This window comes from Stylophora pistillata, chromosome 1 (assembly GCF_964205215.1).
Source record: "Stylophora pistillata chromosome 1, jaStyPist1.2, whole genome shotgun sequence".
NCBI lineage: Eukaryota > Metazoa > Cnidaria > Anthozoa > Scleractinia > Pocilloporidae > Stylophora > Stylophora pistillata.
The window spans coordinates 44620719-44639484 of NC_142519.1; the positions used below are offsets into that span (position 1 = coordinate 44620719).

At 39.8% G+C, this 18766-nt stretch overlaps 3 protein-coding genes across 3 annotated transcripts; 1 reads left to right on the plus strand and 2 right to left on the minus strand.

Moving 5' to 3' along the window:
• Positions 1 to 1027: 1027 nt before the first annotated feature.
• LOC111325160 (stimulator of interferon genes protein 2-like) lies at positions 1028 to 4286 on the minus strand. The gene is made up of 2 exons (XM_022928901.2): positions 3264 to 4286; positions 1028 to 3098 (listed from the first exon to the last, which is right to left on the minus strand). Exons 1-2 carry the CDS (start codon positions 4206 to 4208, stop codon positions 2916 to 2918), a joined length of 1128 nt encoding a protein of 375 aa, XP_022784636.2. The 5' UTR covers positions 4209 to 4286; the 3' UTR covers positions 1028 to 2915.
• Positions 4287 to 7261: 2975 nt separating this feature from the next.
• Positions 7262 to 9815, minus strand: LOC111325159 (stimulator of interferon genes protein 1-like). The gene is made up of 2 exons (XM_022928900.2): positions 8778 to 9815; positions 7262 to 8551 (listed from the first exon to the last, which is right to left on the minus strand). Exons 1-2 carry the CDS (start codon positions 9717 to 9719, stop codon positions 8363 to 8365), a joined length of 1131 nt encoding a protein of 376 aa, XP_022784635.1. The 5' UTR covers positions 9720 to 9815; the 3' UTR covers positions 7262 to 8362.
• A 4581-nt stretch (positions 9816 to 14396) lies between these two features.
• Positions 14397 to 18623, plus strand: LOC111325157 (uncharacterized). Its single transcript, XM_022928898.2, has 2 exons — positions 14397 to 14829; positions 15842 to 18623. The coding sequence occupies exons 1-2, from the start codon at positions 14467 to 14469 to the stop codon at positions 17288 to 17290; spliced, it is 1812 nt and encodes a 603-aa protein (XP_022784633.1). The 5' UTR covers positions 14397 to 14466; the 3' UTR covers positions 17291 to 18623.
• Positions 18624 to 18766: the final 143 nt, after the last annotated feature.

Below are 18766 nucleotides of genomic sequence, written 5' to 3' on the forward strand. Positions count from 1 at the left end.
AGAGGAAGGGTCAGCACCTTCATGGAGAGACAAGATATCATACAGGGGTATTATAAAGACTGAAAACGTACTGCTAAATGTGTCACTCTTAGTGGGTTGGGATCTTGACATTCCTGGTGTGCAGCTTATTTCTGGAATTAGCTCCATTATTCCTTCCCTGTCGAGCTTACACAGTGGAACATCACTGGCCCAAGGTAACCTTGAGATCTTCCCATCAGGGGACTTGAACTGCCACAGAATAAAGTTAGACTTAAAACCTGTCCACTGTTTGTGACTCCTGGAAATTTCCCTGCTCATCCTTTGAGGGTCACTAGGAATGAAACCTCTTTCAAGGGATGGGGGAATCAAGGGGGAAGGATATTTCAAACAAAATCTTCTGGGTGGGGATAGGGATATTTCTGTCAACATATTCTGCAAAGAAAAAAAATTACTTTCTGCTCTTGCGGGATTTAGAGGGCATTCCCCTATGCCTTCTCTCAAACCAATTTTACAATTATAAAAGCCACTTGACCAGTAAGCCCTACTCTGAGTTTTCTTCTTTCTTTGCTGTTACTTATTTGTAACTTTGACTTAAATCCATTATACAATCTGGGTTAGCTTAACTTTACAATTGAAAAAACTTCTGGCTTGAAACAAAGAAAAATATTAAACCTGCAGCAAAGTTTGAATATTCATTGGTGAGACTCTCCTTTAAAGAAACACCAAAGTTGCTGATTAACTTTTTTCAAACTTAATGTACTGGTATGGTTCAATTAGCAGGGTCAAGTTAACCCAGGGTTAGTGTGGAAACTGATTTAAGATCTGAAAACTTTAAAAGAAACTTCAGTAGAATTCTTTTTGTCTACAAGTTGATAATTGGATGCTGCAAAAGAATAGGGAAAAATAATCCCAAATAGGCTTTTGAACATAAAATAAAGAAACCCACATTAAAATTCATCCTTGGTTTAGCACTAATTGGCCTTCAAACAACTGGGCTCTGGTATACTAATATGATTATCTGACCACACAGTCAAAGTGGACACCAAGGTGCTTTGTGGCAAGTTTTATTTTTACTTCTTTAAATCCCAAGAGTTATCAGTATCTAATTTTTCCTTATAGTACTACGGTTGAATCATTCTGATTCATTATAAAGACCACGAGAATAAAGGAAATGATGGCCAAACTAAGAAATTTGAATGTGTATTCTCCTTCTCAGTACCAAAGAAAATATTTAATACAAGAATATGCCTACAGATATGACGGATACAGATATATACTTAAACAGAATAAGAGTATGTTCCAAGTTCCAAGTTTTTATTTCCAAGTAAATATCAGGTGGTTATTACTATGCTGGCTTGCAAATAGCGAAGAGCTAGTTGCAGCAAGCCAGACAATTGAAAAGTAATTTTACTCAATTTTACATAATAATATTCACATACAATTACAACATGAGAGCAGAAAAAGGAAAACTACAGACTTAGAAAGAGACTAGCGACTAAACAAATTACAGTTAGAAATTAACCTTTCATCAAGTATTAATTTAAGTATCTATTTGACCTTTCTAGGAGTCGACTACAGACTAAACATAATTACAGTTAGAAGTTAACTTTCATCTTATTAATTAGAGTATCTATTTCAACATAGGAGTTTTCAGTTTCTAGAACTTCAATTTTGTTCTAATGGATTTTTTAAAAGAGTTCTTGGATAAGTTTTTAAGACTAGTTGATATCCCATTCCAGATTTTAATGCCAATACGTGAAAAAGCCTTACTTTGAACATTAAGCGCAGATTTTTTAGTATAAAAATGCTCAAAAGTTGATGAATGTGTGCCGTAAGAGTGAACGCTGGAAATTTTAGAAACAAATTCGAAATATTACTTGGTGCAGAAGTAGTATTAATGTCATTCATTAGATTAGCAATTTTTTCATAATATCGGAATTCTAGTGGAAGAAGTTTTGCTTTTAAAAAAAAGGGTATTGCATGCTCCCTTACTGGGGCAAAGTGGATAAGACGGAGTACGCGTTTTTGTGAGACAAGAATACTATTTAACAAGGTCTTAGATGCAGTTCTCCAAGAAGTTAATGCATATATGTTATAAAAGGTGCCATGAGGGATTTATAAATATCAAGAAGAGTTCAATTATGTAACCACCATCAATGAAAGTATTTCACAAAGTTTAAGTAATCAAATAATTCAAGCCTCTCTCAAAGTTCACACAATAACAAAAAGTGACATTTTCAGCTGCTGCCTATTGGGATAATGCACATAACAAAATGTTTCAATTAAATTCAACTTTCTAAAGAAGATGCCAAAAAGTTTAAAACTTGATTCATGTGACATGTGAATTTTGAAGAAAGGAATGGTAAATCTAGATTTATAGTTTTCCCCTTCTAAATTTGTGATTTGTGAAATGAAATTTTTTTTTCTAATTCCTGCATGAAACCTGATCACGACCATTCCTTAATAGTGCCTCGAAAAAACATTATTTTTACATCCTCACAACCATTATTTTACATCAAGTGCAATCTTTTATGCTTGAAATAAAGTTTGATCCATAAGTTAATTGAATCAAAATTTCTAATGAACATCCGGTGTCCTTTTCAGCAAAGAACTTCTCTCCCCTTTAAGATCAAGATAAAATACCCCTGACAACATGTTTCCTAACATCAAAGAACAGCTCTATGCATGCAGTATACTGTGTGACAGAGTTTCTTTATGGTCCATATTGTTGTTTTGGAGCAGCAGTTACCAGTGGTGGATCTAGGGAGGGGCAAGGGGGGCTCTGGTCTCCCCTTATTTTGATAAAATAATAAACACAGATGGAAGAAAAGCCAGCAGGTGAACAAACAGAAACAAAAACAGCCCCCCCCCCCCACCTTATCTCATGATCCTTGGCTCAAGATCTGGATCCACTGCTGCATGGTTACATATCTACTCTATTGCTTAGTTTGCTCATCAGTCTCGTCTTCTAAATCTATGCTGGCTGCACCATGCATTCCCACGAGCACATCTGCAATCTTGTTTGTGTCATTTCCTGAAATTGGTACCAATTCATACTTTCCTCTGCATTCCTCTGAGTCATCCAGAATTTCCCTCAGCTTTCGGATGAATAACACCACCTAGGTTACAAGGAAGAATAAATTCAGTGGGTGCATGCAAGCATCAGCTCAAGAAAAAATGAATTAAAAATCACATGGAAAATTAACCTCGAAAAGAAATGAAAGAAAAAATATCAGACGTGTTATCATGAATTTAAAATCACACAACGGATAAGGCTAGTTCACCTGATGATCACGCTCTGGACCAGTCAAAGGGGCCTTAGCATGATCTGACATTTCATACAGGGACATGAGAGGCGTAGCATACTCCAAGACGAAGTGGTACTCTTCCACTGTTCCATCTGGGAGGGGCATCTCTATGCGGTGTACCGCATGCTGGTAACTTCTCTCCAAAATTCCAGCCCTGTTAATTTTACTCGCGGGGAGTTTACCTGCCCATTTTACCCTGGGATCTGCTTTAGTTATTGCATCAAATGTATAGCACGTTTTTGGAAGTAAGATGAAAAGTTTTTCGACTGTTATCTTATGACGATATGTATCTGATTCGGCGATACGATCTCCAAGCCTTGGCAGCACCAGCTTCAGATAACCAAAGTAATAGCTCCAAGCCAGCCCATCGGCCACATTCTTGTTTTCTTTTTCGTTCAAATCCGACGTCTCTACAGGAGACAGCTGACGCAGGCCCACAAGGAACGACAACTGCGGAACCACGAGACAGTTCAGGAAAAACAAGATGGGGTAACCTGGACCAGAGAAAGCTTCGTATTGTTCATACAACACAAAACACAATGTCAGAGCGGAAGAGATAGCAACGACTAAAATACTTCCGGCATTATCGAAGGTGAAAGTTGTCTTAAGAACCCCCTTCCAGTTTCCTTGATATCTTGCGTGCCTGTGTTTTAACTCTTCAGAAACCAGGCAGAATCTTCGTACAAGCTCTCCGAGAACGAAACTTAACGTGAGCAAGGCTGCTGTAAACACAAGGAAGTGAATCCCTTCGCTCGTTGCTTTTTCCTTTCGAACTGCCAACAAGAGTAACGCGCCGCTAATCACAAACACGATTGCTGAAGTAACCGTAGCAGTATTCCCGCGGCGCTTGGAAAGTGGTCCAAAGCCATTATTTTCTTGCTGAACTACGCCAGTTCCTCGAAGATGAGCGTTATCAGCCATTACGGATAAAAGTTTTCTTTCCTTTCGCAGAATTTCTTTTACTTGTGAAGATGGTCACAATGACATGCGCCGATCTGGGGAGTGCAGAACATTTGATTAGGGGGGAATCCCCTAGATGAATACTCTAGCTCTGATTGGCCACACGGTCGCCAGAATGTCGTCGGCGTGTACCCCTTGGGGAAAGTTTAAAACTGCTTTTGCAGCAACTTTCAGTTTCGAAAGATCTTTCCCACGCAAATGAAAAACGAAATGGAAAACGTTTTTTTTTTAGAAAAATTGCGCTTTGAATAATCTATCAGCTTTCTCTGGATCGATAACATTTTTGCTTTCTTCTGGGTCATGTAACAAACAATTTAACCAAAGCCATGGTGCCCTGTGATTCTATGGGAAAAATCATTACCTGACGAGGGACTTCGAGTTGAATTACACGCGAAAACCGAGATCTCTAAAAAAATAATTAGGGTTTATCAACTGGGTTGATGATGTAAATTGGCCACCGTGAAGAGTTGCAAAAGCTGACTTTTTGGGCGTTGGCTCTTCGTACATTCGCTCTGACGAATGGCCAACGCTCGAAACGTCAGCTTTTAAAAATCTTTACGGAGGCCAATTTTCATTATCAACTCAGTTGGTAAAATCCCAATTACCTTGTTACTCCCACCGACGCCGCACCACAGTTTCATTAGAAGCTTGACCCTTTATTCATTTCTCTTAAAATAATGCTTCTATAACCAGTTAATAATAAAAATTTCTATCGCGCAAATTAACATATGGATATGATCAAATGCATATCACAACGAAAAACGTATTCTTTTCAGAGGACTTTGGCCGGACTGCGTCAGTCGTTTACAATCAATGGAAGAAAACTTGTGATGATGTCGCCTCCCCCCCAATCCCCAGTAACCAGGCGAGACCACATCACTGTAAATGTAATCTCGTGGGTGGGTTCTTTAACGTCCCCTGCCTAACCAAACTAATTAATTAATAGATGCAGGAGACGGGACCTACGGTTTATTCGTCCTTATCCGAGATGAAAGGAATGTCTATCTATTCCTTGATATTATAGAAAGGTACTAGCACATTCTCCTCAGTTATTTTAAGACCTTGAGTCTGGATGAAGACTGAGCCAGGTTGCCAGTTAATGTTTTGATTCAGAAAAAAAAGACTGGAAATTTTGTAAAGATAATCTGCATAAAACGAAAATACTGTATTCCAAGAATTTACAAATGACTTAGAGAACGTATGACAGGAAAATATATATGTGTGCTTGAAGATTTAATACTTTGTTAAGTTATCAACATCCCGTTAAAAAATTCCAATCATTTCATTTTGTTGGGAGGGAGGACAGTTGACTTCACTCCACAGAAATTATCTCAAAAATCTCTGAAAATTACTGCTGTTTGATGACTGGGGTGTGAGATTTCCTCTTTCAATTCATGGCAGTTGCCAATCTGCAACCAGTCAATTAATATTTGGCGTTCAGAATAGACGAACACTAATACGAACTAATTTTCTTTATTCTCATAACCACAGAACACCCTAAACAACAACAGCTTGCTTCAAAGACCACACGTTTAACCTGGGGGAATTGCTTAATCCCCCTCTAAGACCAAAATGTCATATGATTATGCAATAATGTTAATTTTAGAACTGTCACGCAAGGAATGTTGGGGTCACCACAAATGCATGGTCTAATCTGAGTGGTCCACACGGCAGTGAAGGACTTCAGACAATTGGCGAAAAAATAAAACCTCAGCAAGTTTTAGAACTTCAAGGGAAGGTATGCCTTTAAAACTTGTTTTACCAGTAATAAATACCACTGCACACATCATAGTTTTTCATATCAACAGCTGATGAGATAGAAGAGGGACAAGAAGTGATAAACCTGTAACTTCTTCCTTTAATAATCAAACATTATTCAGCAAACTGGTAATGAAAATACTCAGAGGGGGAGGAATAGGGGTATGCAAATCCGCCGATCCGCTACGATTTGATGACCAAATCCGTCAGTCCGTTAAAAAAAATTGTTAAATCCGAATCCGTTCGCTACTTGCCTCGTAAAAAGGTGAAAACACACCTTGAGCTGTTGTGTGTTAGCTCGGCAATGGCTTTCCCATCGAGCGAATTGCAATCGGTGGGGTATAGTGTCACGGATAAGGCCCGGGGGGATTCCCATATGAAACAAACGTGTATGCTCGTCGGAAATTTTAAATTTAACCCCTAAAGGAGACCATCTGGGCGTGGCTCAAGCAAATTTTGACCCCTAAAAGAGACCGCTCATGTTCATGCATTGTCTCCTTGGCACTTGGTAAAATAGAAAACTTGTTAATGTTGAGGTAATACGGTAAACAAAACAAGTTAAAAAGAAAATTTTACTTCTGTTTCTCTTCGCGCAATTCTGTATTTCTTCGCGGAACCCTAAACGAGACCTTGGTGGCTTAAAATACTGGCGCTTTGCCTGGAACACCCTAAGCGAGACCAAGATCCAAAATTTACACTCCTAAGCGAGACGACGAGCATCCCCGCTTGTTTAATATGGGAGTCCCCCCCGGGGGATAAGGGCGCGAACACATCAGACGTCCCAGTGCGTTACTGTTTCCCTGATGCGTGACATGCAGAGAGTCTCGTCCGTGACAAAAAAATACACATACTCAGAAAACAACGCATTTCTGACGATCGTTCAGATCCACAATCCGAAATTCCTCACAAGCAAAATCCAAAATCCGGACCTAAAAAATTGACAAAACCGCAACCGTTGCAATTTCAGAATCCGCAAATCCGTTAAAATTTTGCTCTAAATCCGAAATCCGGGCAAAATAATTCTCAGAATCCGTCGATCCGTTAGCCTATTCACCCCCCTCCTCAAAGTTATCATGTAGAAGTAGTTCTCCTGATCTACCACCAAATTCTCCCAACGAATTTACATGGAAATGTGTAACTGGCACAAGGGAGAATAAACAATCAGATCATGGGAGTTAAAAGGTTCGCCCCCATCATGAGTGACCAAGGCAGAATTTCTCCTTACAGTATCAGTGCAATATCAAGTAGACAAGTGATGAGAATAAAAGAACCAGATCAATCAAGGAATATTATTATATGATCCAATACCAAATTCTGTAAATTGACTTCATTAGAAGTGTAATGCAGAAAGTAAAGAGAATTAATAATGAGATATTGAGATTGACAGGGTTTAAATACTTATAATTTGTCTAGCATCACCTGTCTTCTACACCTAAGAGGGGGGGAGGGGGTAAAGGGATAGGGGATCCTGCACACATTTCATGCACACCAAAAAAGTAGAAATGATTCAAATATCAGATAAACAACTTTAAGTTTCACATATCAAGGAAAGTAAAAAGTCTTAAGTCTACAGGGTTTTAATTTTGATTTTGTATTTTTCACCATCCATAAAACTAAAAAAAACTTGCTCCTTTATCAATAATGACCCCTTTCCCCCCTCTCTCTCCTAAATGACAATAAAACAACTTGGAGTTATATTTAGTAGTGGATCATAACTTAACTTAACTGAACTTTATTTTTTAAGGAGGGAAGCACAATAACCTTTTACAGTTTTCTAACCTATGGCCCTCACACCCACCCACCCCACCCCAGGGGAGGACATCTACCACACGGTGATCTCGTGCGTGGCAAATTAACGTCTCCTACCCCTAACCCTGCAGGAGACGGGGCCTACGGTTTATTCGTCCATATCCGAGAAGACTAGAATATCTATCCATTTCTTGATATTATAGAAAGGTAGCACATTCTCCTCAGTTATTTTAAGACCCTGAGTGTTGGTCGGGCGGGGGCTTGAACCCTCAACCTCCCGCACAATAGTTTGGCACTCTAACAAAAAATTAAAAGCAAAAGCAACAAACTAATCAAACATTATATGAAAGCAAGTTATTCACCATGAGCAATATGTCACAAGATATATGTCTACTTAGTTGTTGTGGAAATTAGTCCACTTTATTAGGCTGGTCTGTTTTTAAACAAACCATTTATCAGTCACGACTTATAAGATGCAGGCTTTAGAACTAATTTTCTCAGCACGAATTAATAATGTGCTTGAGTACAAGTGAAATGCATAAATTTTAAAAAACAAGAGAACTTCTTTACTTTATAAAGGTAAATAAACATAGTTTTGTTCACAATAGTCACTGTGTTGGTATGCTAACTTCAGCTTCTTCATCCACCATTATGTTGGCATTATTATGCAAAGCAACCAGGATGTCTGCAATCTTGTTTTTGTCTTCATCTCCAGAAAATGGAATCAATTCATACCTTCCTTTACATTCTTCACTCTTCCCCAGAATTTCTGTCAGTTTTCGGATGAACAACACCACCTATGTGAAAAGTAACGACGAGACAAAGATTCAGATTGAGCCAAATTCAATAACACAATTATATGACTGCGCTAATAATATTTAAAAAACAAATCTGCTGTGCGCCTGTCTTCAAATTAATAAGCAGAAGAAGAAATTAAAATGTTTTTGGGGCTGAGCTCTTTCACCGTTAAAACCAAATGACAAAGCATATTCAAGCGTTCAGATGCTAGACACTGTACTATACCTGATGATCCCGCTCTGAACCGGTTAATTGTGCGTCTGTAAACCTAGACATATCATACAAGGACATTAGAGGCGTGGCATACTCCACGATAAAGTGGTACTTTTCCTCCGTCCCGTCTGGGAAGGGCATCACTATTTCGTGTACTGCATGTTTGTAACTTCTCTCCTTAATTCCTCCCCTGTTAATTTTACTCTCTGGGAGATTGCCGACCCATTTCACCCTTGAATCAGCCTGTTCAATGTCATCACAAGTGAAGCACGTTTTTGGCAGTAGGATGAAAAGCTTCCTGTCTGTTATTTTATGACGAAAGTACTCCGATTCTGATATCCGTAGTTCCAGTCTTGGCAGCACCAGCCTCAGATAACCAAAGTAGTAGCTCCAAGCCAGCCCATCAGCCACATTCTTGTTTTCTTTTTCGTTCAAATCCGATGTTTCTACAGGAGAGAGCTGTCGTAGACCCACTAGGAACGATAATTGCGGAACCACGAGACAATTCAACAAAAACAAGATGGCAAAATCTGGACGAAAGAAAACCTCGCGATAAGCATACAACTGATAACACAGCATCAGAGTGGACACGGTAGCGACACCTAAAATACACTCGACATTGCCGAAAGTGAAAGTTGTCTTGAGAACAGCCTTCCAGTCTCCTCGATATCTCGCGTGTTTATGTTTAATTTCTTCAGACACCAAGCACAATCTTCGTACTATTTCTCCAAGAACGACACTTAAGGTAAGAAAAGCTACTGTAAACACCAGGAAACGAATCCCTTCCCTCATTTCGTTCCACGTCACTGCTAACAAAAGCGTCGCGCTACTTATCACAACCACGATGGCTGATGTGATCGTAGCGGTATTTCCACGAAGCTCGGAAAGTGGTCCAAAGCCATTATGTTCTTGCCGAGCTACATCATCTCCGCGGAAAGGAGAATTATTAGCCATTGCAGATAAAAGTATTCCTTTCTAAAACAGGATACAGCGTTGCTGGTATGGTTGGCCGTAACAAATGCGCCAAACTGGCGGAAGCAAATTCATTCGCCTGGAGAATCCCCTGGATGAATAGTCTCCACCTGATTGGCCAGGATCCACTTTGGATGTCGTCAGTGTGTACCCCTGGGGGGAGGCCACAAATCTCGGCGGGTTAGTGCTCTTTCAGCAACTTTCATTTTCGAGATGTCTTTCCCAATGGAATAATAACCGAAAGGTTATCACTTCCCTTAAATAGCTCTTGTGGTGTCCACACAGGCTTTAGAATTGATAAACCCCACCTAGGCCCCATGTGGAAATTCTTTGGTACTCACGTGACGACTTTACTGGTTCGAACGGTATCCGGTCGTTTCGCCAACGAGTTATTTCGCCAAAGTCTCGTTCGCCAACGTGTTAGGTTGATTCGCCAACGTCCTATGTCGATTCGCCAACGTCCTACTGGTCAATTCGCCAACGTCTCAATAAAAGTTCACCTTCACTTGTGTGTGTTGTTATTTATTTTCCTGCACGTGCTTCCCAAGTTTCTACATGGCAAATGCTCGATCGGTCAGGGACAAACTGGACGAGTTGACTGCCCAGCTTTTAACGTTTCACATGGATATTGCAATTATTACGGAGACTTGGCTGCATGACTACATCGATAATAACATCCTTACCATTCCAGGTTACAACATCGCGAGACGTGACCGCCACAACCGAATAGGGGGTGGCGTGTGCGCGTTCGTGTCTTCAGAGATACCTTTCAAGCGTAGATCTGACTTGGAGTCTCCGGAACACGAGTGTTTGTGGCTATGGTTACGCCCTCATCGTCTACCACGCCCACTATCTGGTATTATATGTGGGGTGGTGTATTTTCCTGTGGCCTCTGCGCAAGTGCAGCGAGATCACACAATGTACATCATAGAAACACTAGACTCCGTAAAGACTTCTTATCCAGACTGTGGCGTAGTGTTATTAGGCGATTTTAACACCCAGGACATCTCAGACATGTTAGCCAATCATAACCTAAAACAAGTAGTTATGAGGCCCACTCGGGGCAATAGCATACTAGACCTTATTTTAACGGATTTTAGTGAATACTATAGCGAACCAATTGTCAGCGCGCAATTAGGGTCTTCGGACCATGGCTCCGTTCACTGGAATCCGCTTTCAATGAACCAACTAAACCCGCTGTGCGTTGAAAAGAAAAGGATCCCGATGCGTCGCTTTCCTCAGTCGGCAATAAGCGCTTTTGGGAGGTGGGCGTGTTCACACCGTTGGTTCAGTGATTTAGAAGTAGACGGAGACTCACCATCAGTTGACTCTCTCACGCCCCAAACTTGTTGGATATGATGCACAACTGGTTGTCCTCTATTGACAAACCAGGTATGTGCTTAAGGGCCTGCTTCCTGGATTTTAGTAAGGCTTTTGACCATATTGACCACACTATCTTAGTCAATAAACTCATCCACCTTGGGGTCCGTGGTTTTATTATCCGGTGGATTTGCAGTTTTCTTTATGGCCGTCGCCAAGCTGTTAAGATTAAGAACATTATATCCCCTTGGTTGCCCGTGCACGCTGGAGTCCCGCAGGGCACTAAGCTTGGCCCCATCCTGTTCCTCCTGATGATTAACGATCTCGCGATTGAAACTCCATTACTATCGAGCCACTGGAAATATGTAGACGACCTAACAATATCCGAGGCCATCCCATCAGGCGGCACATCGTCCCTTCAGAAAGACCTTGACGCCATTGCACAGTGGTCGTCGCGCAATAATATGAACCTCAACCCAAACAAGTGCAAGGAACTTGTGATTAGTTCGCCCAGAACACGGCCAGATCTTGGCCCTTTGTGCGTCAACGGACGTCCCTTAGAACGGGTCTCCTCACACAAGGTCCTTGGAGTCACTATCAGCGACACTCTTGGGTGGAATGAGCACGTGCGTGAGATTGTCTCCAAAGCCTCAAAACGTCTTTACATCTTAAGAGTGCTCAAGCGGTCCGGAATTCCACCCGAAGACCTTATTAACATATTTTATGCCTTGGTACGATCGGTCCTCGAATACGCCTGCGTCACTTGGTCTACTAGCCTACCAATTTACCTCAAGGACATGATCGAAAGAGTTCAGAAAAGAGCTCTGCGTATATTATTTCCGGCGCTGAGCTACAAAGACGCCATTGTGGCTGCAAACTCCACTCGCCTAAATGTGAGAAGAGACGAACTCTGCAAGAAAGTTTGGGGCGGTATCTGTGTGCCTGGGTCACGGCTGTACCACCTTATTCCACCAAAGCGCGCCGATTGCCACGTTTATGAGTTGCGCAACAAAAACCATGTATCACTCTTTAAATGCCGGACCGAGAGATTTAAAAAATCTTTCTTCCCAACAATGGCGTCTAACGCCCAGTTCTTGTAGTCAAGCAAACCTAAGCGTTTTTCATTGGTATGTAACTGCCGATTCTTGTAATTCCCAGTCCCTTTAGACTCTTAATTTTAAAGTCAAATGTAAGATTTTCGTATTTTTTAAATATTTAAAGTATACTTGTAAATTCACATGTATTTCACCACTTGGGTGCCATTTTTGAATACTTTTAATAAACCTTCTATCATCATCTTCAAGAGGAAACTCGGTGTTTACGAAGGCAATTCTCTTGCAATGTTGTGTTGTGGCATTTTATAAAGAAGGTGAGACTTTTCTTCTTTGAATGGATAACAGTCAACAATCCTTGTTGAAATATACTTTTAAAAACATGTCTACTAGTTTTTGCTGACGCGCGTATTATGGCACTCCTTGCTTCTTTTAATTGAGCGCGAAGCGAAAACTGTCATATATTTAAAACGAATTCTACTGTTTACTGGCGGCATTCTAATGGTAGGTGCGACTTAGGCCCAGTTCAGACGCCGATCTTTTCATGAGCCGAACCTAATTTCTTGAATTAAGTACATGAAAAGATCGGCGTCTGAATCAATTTGGAACGGCTATTTCAATTTGGAACGGCTCACCCATTCTTCCCGCCTGACTTGGCCGAGAATTTCGCCTCTGGAAAGCCTTTGGAACGGCTTTGATTCAGACGTCGTACTTTTCATGCGCCGATCTTAATGCATAAACTATTATAATGTATTTTGCAAGTAATGTGATTGGTTTTACTGGAACTGTATTTGGAACGGCCAAAAAGAACGGCCTTTGAATCAACAGGCGTACTTTTGTTAATTTGGGTCGGTCCAAATTCGAATTAAGTTCGGCTCATGAAAAGTTCGGCGTCTGAATCAGGTCTTATGTTAGTTATTGTTGTCCGTTTCATAACAACTTAGCGCTTTACTGAAGAGATGCTTTTGGACGTGATCCAAACAGCTATTTAAACACGGCAGCGAATGCGAGCGACAAACAAACTTTTTTCCCCTTCCCTCGTTTTCGTTAACGCCATTTATAACCTACCATGCGATAATAAAAGTCAAGGTCTCATTCTGCCGAGAGCGGAATAAAGAAGCCCAAAAGAAGCCCAAGGAGTGCACAAGGCTAACTTGGGCAAGTAGACTACAGTTCGGTGACTTACCGCTGGGTAAGTCCCGTAAAAAAAAACAAAAAAAAACGGCTCCTTCAGGAGCTACCACAATCTGAGAAAGAAATGACCAACTTGCAATTGTGTGTTACTCTGTTCTTCCACCTTACTCTTTTGCAGCCACTTAGTCCTGTCCGAAAAGCGACATCCCTCAAAAGTAACAAGGTGTGAAATCACACTTTCTTTGTTCCTGAAGCTTGACAACAACAGCTTTGTTTCTTTTACAATCCTTGCGTCAGTGGTTGAAAAAAGACACGCACGCAATTTTCTTTCCTTTCTTTTCATAAAGAGGAAATTTCCAGGATCAGTTTTTTTTACCTGCCCTCAGTTTATTTTATGTTGGTTAAAGTTTAACGAGACAAAGCCTAGCTGGGGGCAATAATTATTAACATTCTCTTTTTAAAGACGCCTTTACCTTTGCAAATCGTGCAAATTGATCTGAAGTCAGTCAAGCGAAACTGGCAGTGACTCAAGGATCAGGATTGCATTCTAAACATCAATAAGCACCCTTTTTTTTTCGTTAGTCTTGGATAACTGACGTTGGCGAATTGACCAGTAGGACGTTGGCGAATCGACATACGACGTTGGCGAATCGACATAGGACGTTGGCGAATCGACATAGGACGTTGGCGAATCAACCTAACACGTTCGTGAACGAGACGTTGTTGGCGAAACAACTCGTTGGCGAAACGTCCGCAATTCGTTCGAACAGATGCACTTTACAATCAGGCTTTTCAAACGGTTATTCAGCGTTTATTCAGATACTGTCATCGTGTGAAAGCCGGTAGAAATTTAAAACTGGTAAGAGTACCCTAAAACCCCATACATTAATTATGCATTCAGACTGGTAGACTTTGTTTTTAAAGTTTTGTCGTGAAAGACAAAGAAGTGGAAAGCATAATAAATGTATGGGGTTATATGGTACTCGTTCCTTAAAACTTACTATAATAGAGTCCTAAAGTGCTTACGTCACGTTTCCATAGCACCGGAATTCTGTGGTCTAAACAAAGGGCTTGACGTAGAGAGGAGCATCGAGGAACATCAAGGTTCATCAGGGGTCGTTTAAAGCCAGTGCCAATTGAGATAACACTTTGACGTTCCTCGAGTAAATTGATATACCTACACAAAACAAGCATGAGGGAGCATGGTTATGTTGCAGATGTAAATGGCGCAAAACGAAGTGATTGTTATAAGTGACGAGGAAGACTCTGTCAACCAAAAGACATCGGAGATAACATCAATTGTTATCAGCGATGGGGAAGATGAAGTCGTCGAATCAATGAAAACGAGGGGCGATGTCATTGAAAGAATCGTAATAAGCAGTTCAGCTAAATCTGAGCCCTGTCGTCCGTTAAAAAAATTCAAATTTAGCGAAAATGGTGTTAAGAAGCTACAAGCTCAGGTAAAGCTCATCGACATTGGAAACTGGAAGAAACCACTGAAACTGAGTCCAGTGAAGAAGGAGACTGGCGAGGGAGTTGCAACCAGTTCAGCCGAATGTGAGGAAACCAGTTCTTCGGTAGATCAGGTGAGAATTAGAATGGAAAGATTCCTGTTTTTCCCTATACTTATCCTAAAACAAAGCTTCATGGTCAATCTTTTGTTTTGCCATTTTTATTCTTTTTCTTTAACTGCTGTATGCATATTGAGGTGTTAGGGTTATACGAACATCTTGCTTAAGCTCTGAAGAAAATTGAATTTCTTGGAACAGAATAAACTTTCACTATATCTGTTAGCATTCAGTGTAGTGTAAGCGTGTAGAACACAAAATTGGTTTTTTCTTTATGAGTATCCCTAATCCTAAACTAGTGACCAAGCGCTGTCTTTAATTGTGCTTTTAAAACCACAAGGAGGCTAATAATTTAATATCGAGGTGGCTCAATATCATGATATTAAAATTCTTCAAAGTTGATAATGTTGTAACTCACGACAGGTTAGTCTTGCTAACCTAGTGGACAGTAAGTACTATACTGGGCCTTCTCCTGGCATCTGCTGCATAAAATTACCAAGACAACATGTATTACTTTTCCTGGACAAGATGCTGGTTTACTGCAGGTTATCATATGCTCGCTCTTGCCCAAAATTGATTATTGCAAAGCAGTTCCTCTTGCTGAAAAAGAGAAAAAAATTCGAACACTTGAACTTTTGTGATCTGACTGGTACATTTTCTAAATGTTTCCTAGCTAGATTAAGAGCTTGAATCAATCTGAGTAGATAGAAGTCTTTTTAAAAGGGGGGACACTAGAAATAAGGTTGTGTCAAAACTCTCATCAAAAAGGCTTCATCGAAAAGTTTGAAATTTTCTTGAAACTCTTCTGCTGTGTTGGCTATGATTGGGTCCTGTACAAAAATATTGAATTGACTTTGACTCCACAAAAGTTGGTAGATGTATTTTAACTCCTTTGGCAGTCATTGAGTGTCACTAACAGTCTATTATCTAGGGTGGAGAGAGGCTGTGTTTGAGTTAAGTGTACTAACTTCATGTACAAGGCCGCTGTGTGTTTTCTGATGTCTGATTCCTAATTCTCTTTATTTTCCAGGTCAAGACTGAAAAGGATGACAAAATTGTTGGGGAGTCACGAATGAACCTCTTTGAGAAATTCTGCTCTGATAAAAAAGAAATCACTGGCAAAAAACCTGTTAAAGTCAATAAAAGTTTTGATGGCTACAAACACAAGAAGTCTAAAAGCCCTTGTCAGTCTCCGTCTTCACTAAAGCAGGGAAAAATTACTGCGGAGAGTTTCTCCCCAAAGAAGAGGCCTCCTTTACATGGGATTGTGAGAGATGAAGAGCTTTTGCTTTACACAGTACCTTTACATTGCACAGTTCCACTGAAAAAATCAGAACTTGTGAGCAAACAAGAAGCAAGCTTGAGCAAAACCTTCACTGAGAACCAGTTGAATTCACTGGAGGCTCTTAAAGAAGAGAATTTCCACAAGACCTTCCTGACAACTGTCACAAGTTTTATGAGTCCGTGTCGCAAGCCCCCTCCATCTCTTTTATTTTACCTGTTCAAGAATATCTTGCTCTCCAAGCAAAGTGGCTATGGAACAGAATGTTTTAGAATTCTCCTACAGATTCAAGAATTGCATCCTGCTCAGGCTGCACAGATGTTACGGCTGAAAATTACTTGGGAGTGTGTTTCCATGATAGTAAAACTAGCAGGATGCTCACAGTTTCATACAGTGGAAAGTTTCAAACAGAATGCCTCCATGGCTTTGTCTTTTCTCATAAACGTCATGGAAAAGGAAGTGGAGAAAAAGAAATTCAGCCTTGTCAAGACAAATGCACACCAATTTTTCTCAGTGGATAGATCTTCAGGTAACATTCATGATGTTGTAGAGTGGATTCAAAAGGCTACAGAACAACACTGTGTTGAACGATTGGACCAACATTGTGGGCATAATTTCTGTCCTCTATATTTATTACAGAGAATGCTTCAGTTGTCAATGTTAGTCAGTCAAAGACCAGAGGACACTGCTGTAAGACTAGCAAATGATTTAGTCCTGGCTTATGTAGAGTTACCATCTGTCAAGTACAAAACATTACTGCTTCAGTCAATACAGTCGCATTTTTTGAAGACAAAGCTGATTGAAGTTGTAATGAAAAACTGTTGTGCTATTGATAATGAGTCAGGGGCAGAAATAACAACTAGTTTTGGATTGAAATATGTTGTCTTTAACTTCAAAAGATCTCCACCCCTCTCTAATGGCATTGTTAGCACTACAAACTGTGAAGAATTTGTTATGCTGCTTGCGTATTGGTTGCAAAGCTTTATTTTCTGTCGAAAGAGGACTCTGATGGCAAAAGGGAAAGATTCACAGCGAGTTATGTCCCAAGATGATATAGAGGTACTGAGAGAAATTGAACAGGAAGTGTTAATGTTGACAGGTCGTTTAGAGGCGTTATGTGGTTCGTCACTCTCCCCAAGAAGCTACCAGTTATTGCAATTAATTGTGTCCCTAAAGAGTTTTGCAGAAATTCTGTAGATGATGGTTCTGCAAACTGTACAGTGAACAGAATACCACTTATTTTGTCAAGTAACAAGGGTGATTGAAACGGTTTTGTTGTACTCAAGTACACTGGTCTGTATTTACAGTTGAGAGAAAATCTCACACAAATCATGATGTCCTGTGCTTCTGTTGGAAACTGAAAGGAGCTGGGTGAAGATGGAGTCAGGTTGCTGTGGAAAAGTGAAGGATTGTGCACATGTAGTGTGAAGTAATTAATTGATATATATATATATATATATATATATATATATGTATATCACAATTTTTGGCAGATAGCATTTTATTAATAAATTCCATTCATATCCAGATTACATTCTGATAGTAAGTTTGTTCCTAACTATTTAATATCTGAATTATGCATGGATTTATGCATGTCGTGTGAAGATCCAGATTTAGAGAAACCCAGGGTATTACCTTTTCTTAGCCACTGGAAAAAAAATCCCAGATATGAAAACAACCTAAAAAAAGTGGGCATAAGAGGCCTTCAATTATTTGATTTTTTTCATGTTGATTAGAGTTGAATATTGTGCATGGAGCCAATCCTATCATGATTTTCATCTACTACATGTATGTTCTGTATGACCATGACACAACACAGCTTTGAAAAATACTGTAGGTTACACCTACAAAAATGACCTTTTACAGTTACTACCAGTATGTATTATTCCTTCTTCCTTCCCACTCAACCCTTAAATTACCAGGAGTGACTAAGACACAAATTCTCCTTACAATATCAATACAATTTCAAGTAGACAAGTGATGAGAATATAGAAAAATATGTATTAGGGGATTATTGGGTAATCAAGAAATTATATAGTATACAGTAAGGAGGGTTACTGATGTCAAAGTGGAAATATAAGGGAGTCAGAGTTGAACTTATCATAACTGATCATTTTCAATTGCCTATTTTGAGTGAAAAACTTTCAGTCTGTTTCTCATTTTCTTGGGAATCTATGCTTAGCTGATCAGACCTATTTGGTGTGTAGTATTACTTATCATTATCCAACTGTAGAGTACAGATAACACTCAAATCAAGTTCAAATATCCTGCAATATGATACAGTTGGTTGTGTTTTACTATATGCCTAGAAGTGTTATTCTGTTGGTTATGTTAGAGAATTAAAATAATTAAATTTTAATAGTATTTAAGTTAGAGAGGGAGAGGACTGTATGTGAAAGTTAGAACTTATTTATTTATAAGGTTGTATATATGCTACATTGGAGAGAATACTGTTTCTCCAATATGTAATAAGGATAGAACATAAAGATTTTTTTTTAATTATTTTAATAAAGAAAGTATTAAATTGTAATTTATCCCAACCAGATCAGTACTTAACAATGCCAACAGGGGATGACAGAAGGCCAACATTTGAGGGTGAGCGTATCTTATTCTCATTGAGGAGGCAAGTTTCTAAAGAAACTGTGGTGCGGCATCAGTGGAAGTAAGAAGGTA

What these genes read in the sequence shown, in the direction of transcription:
- LOC111325160 (XM_022928901.2), bottom strand. Translation starts at nt 4,208, where the DNA reads ATGGCTGATAACGCTCATCTTCGAGGAACTGGCGTAGTTCAGCAAGAA. An exon ending in GTCCAGAGCGTGATCATCAG is followed by an intron (nt 3,099 to 3,263) that starts GTGAACTAGCCT and finishes CTTGTAACCTAG; the next exon opens with GTGGTGTTATTCATCCGAAA.
- LOC111325159 (XM_022928900.2), bottom strand. Translation starts at nt 9,719, where the DNA reads ATGGCTAATAATTCTCCTTTCCGCGGAGATGATGTAGCTCGGCAAGAA. An exon ending in GTTCAGAGCGGGATCATCAG is followed by an intron (nt 8,552 to 8,777) that starts GTATAGTACAGT and finishes CTTTTCACATAG; the next exon opens with GTGGTGTTGTTCATCCGAAA.
- LOC111325157 (XM_022928898.2), top strand. Translation starts at nt 14,467, where the DNA reads ATGGCGCAAAACGAAGTGATTGTTATAAGTGACGAGGAAGACTCTGTC. An exon ending in CCAGTTCTTCGGTAGATCAG is followed by an intron (nt 14,830 to 15,841) that starts GTGAGAATTAGA and finishes TTTATTTTCCAG; the next exon opens with GTCAAGACTGAAAAGGATGA.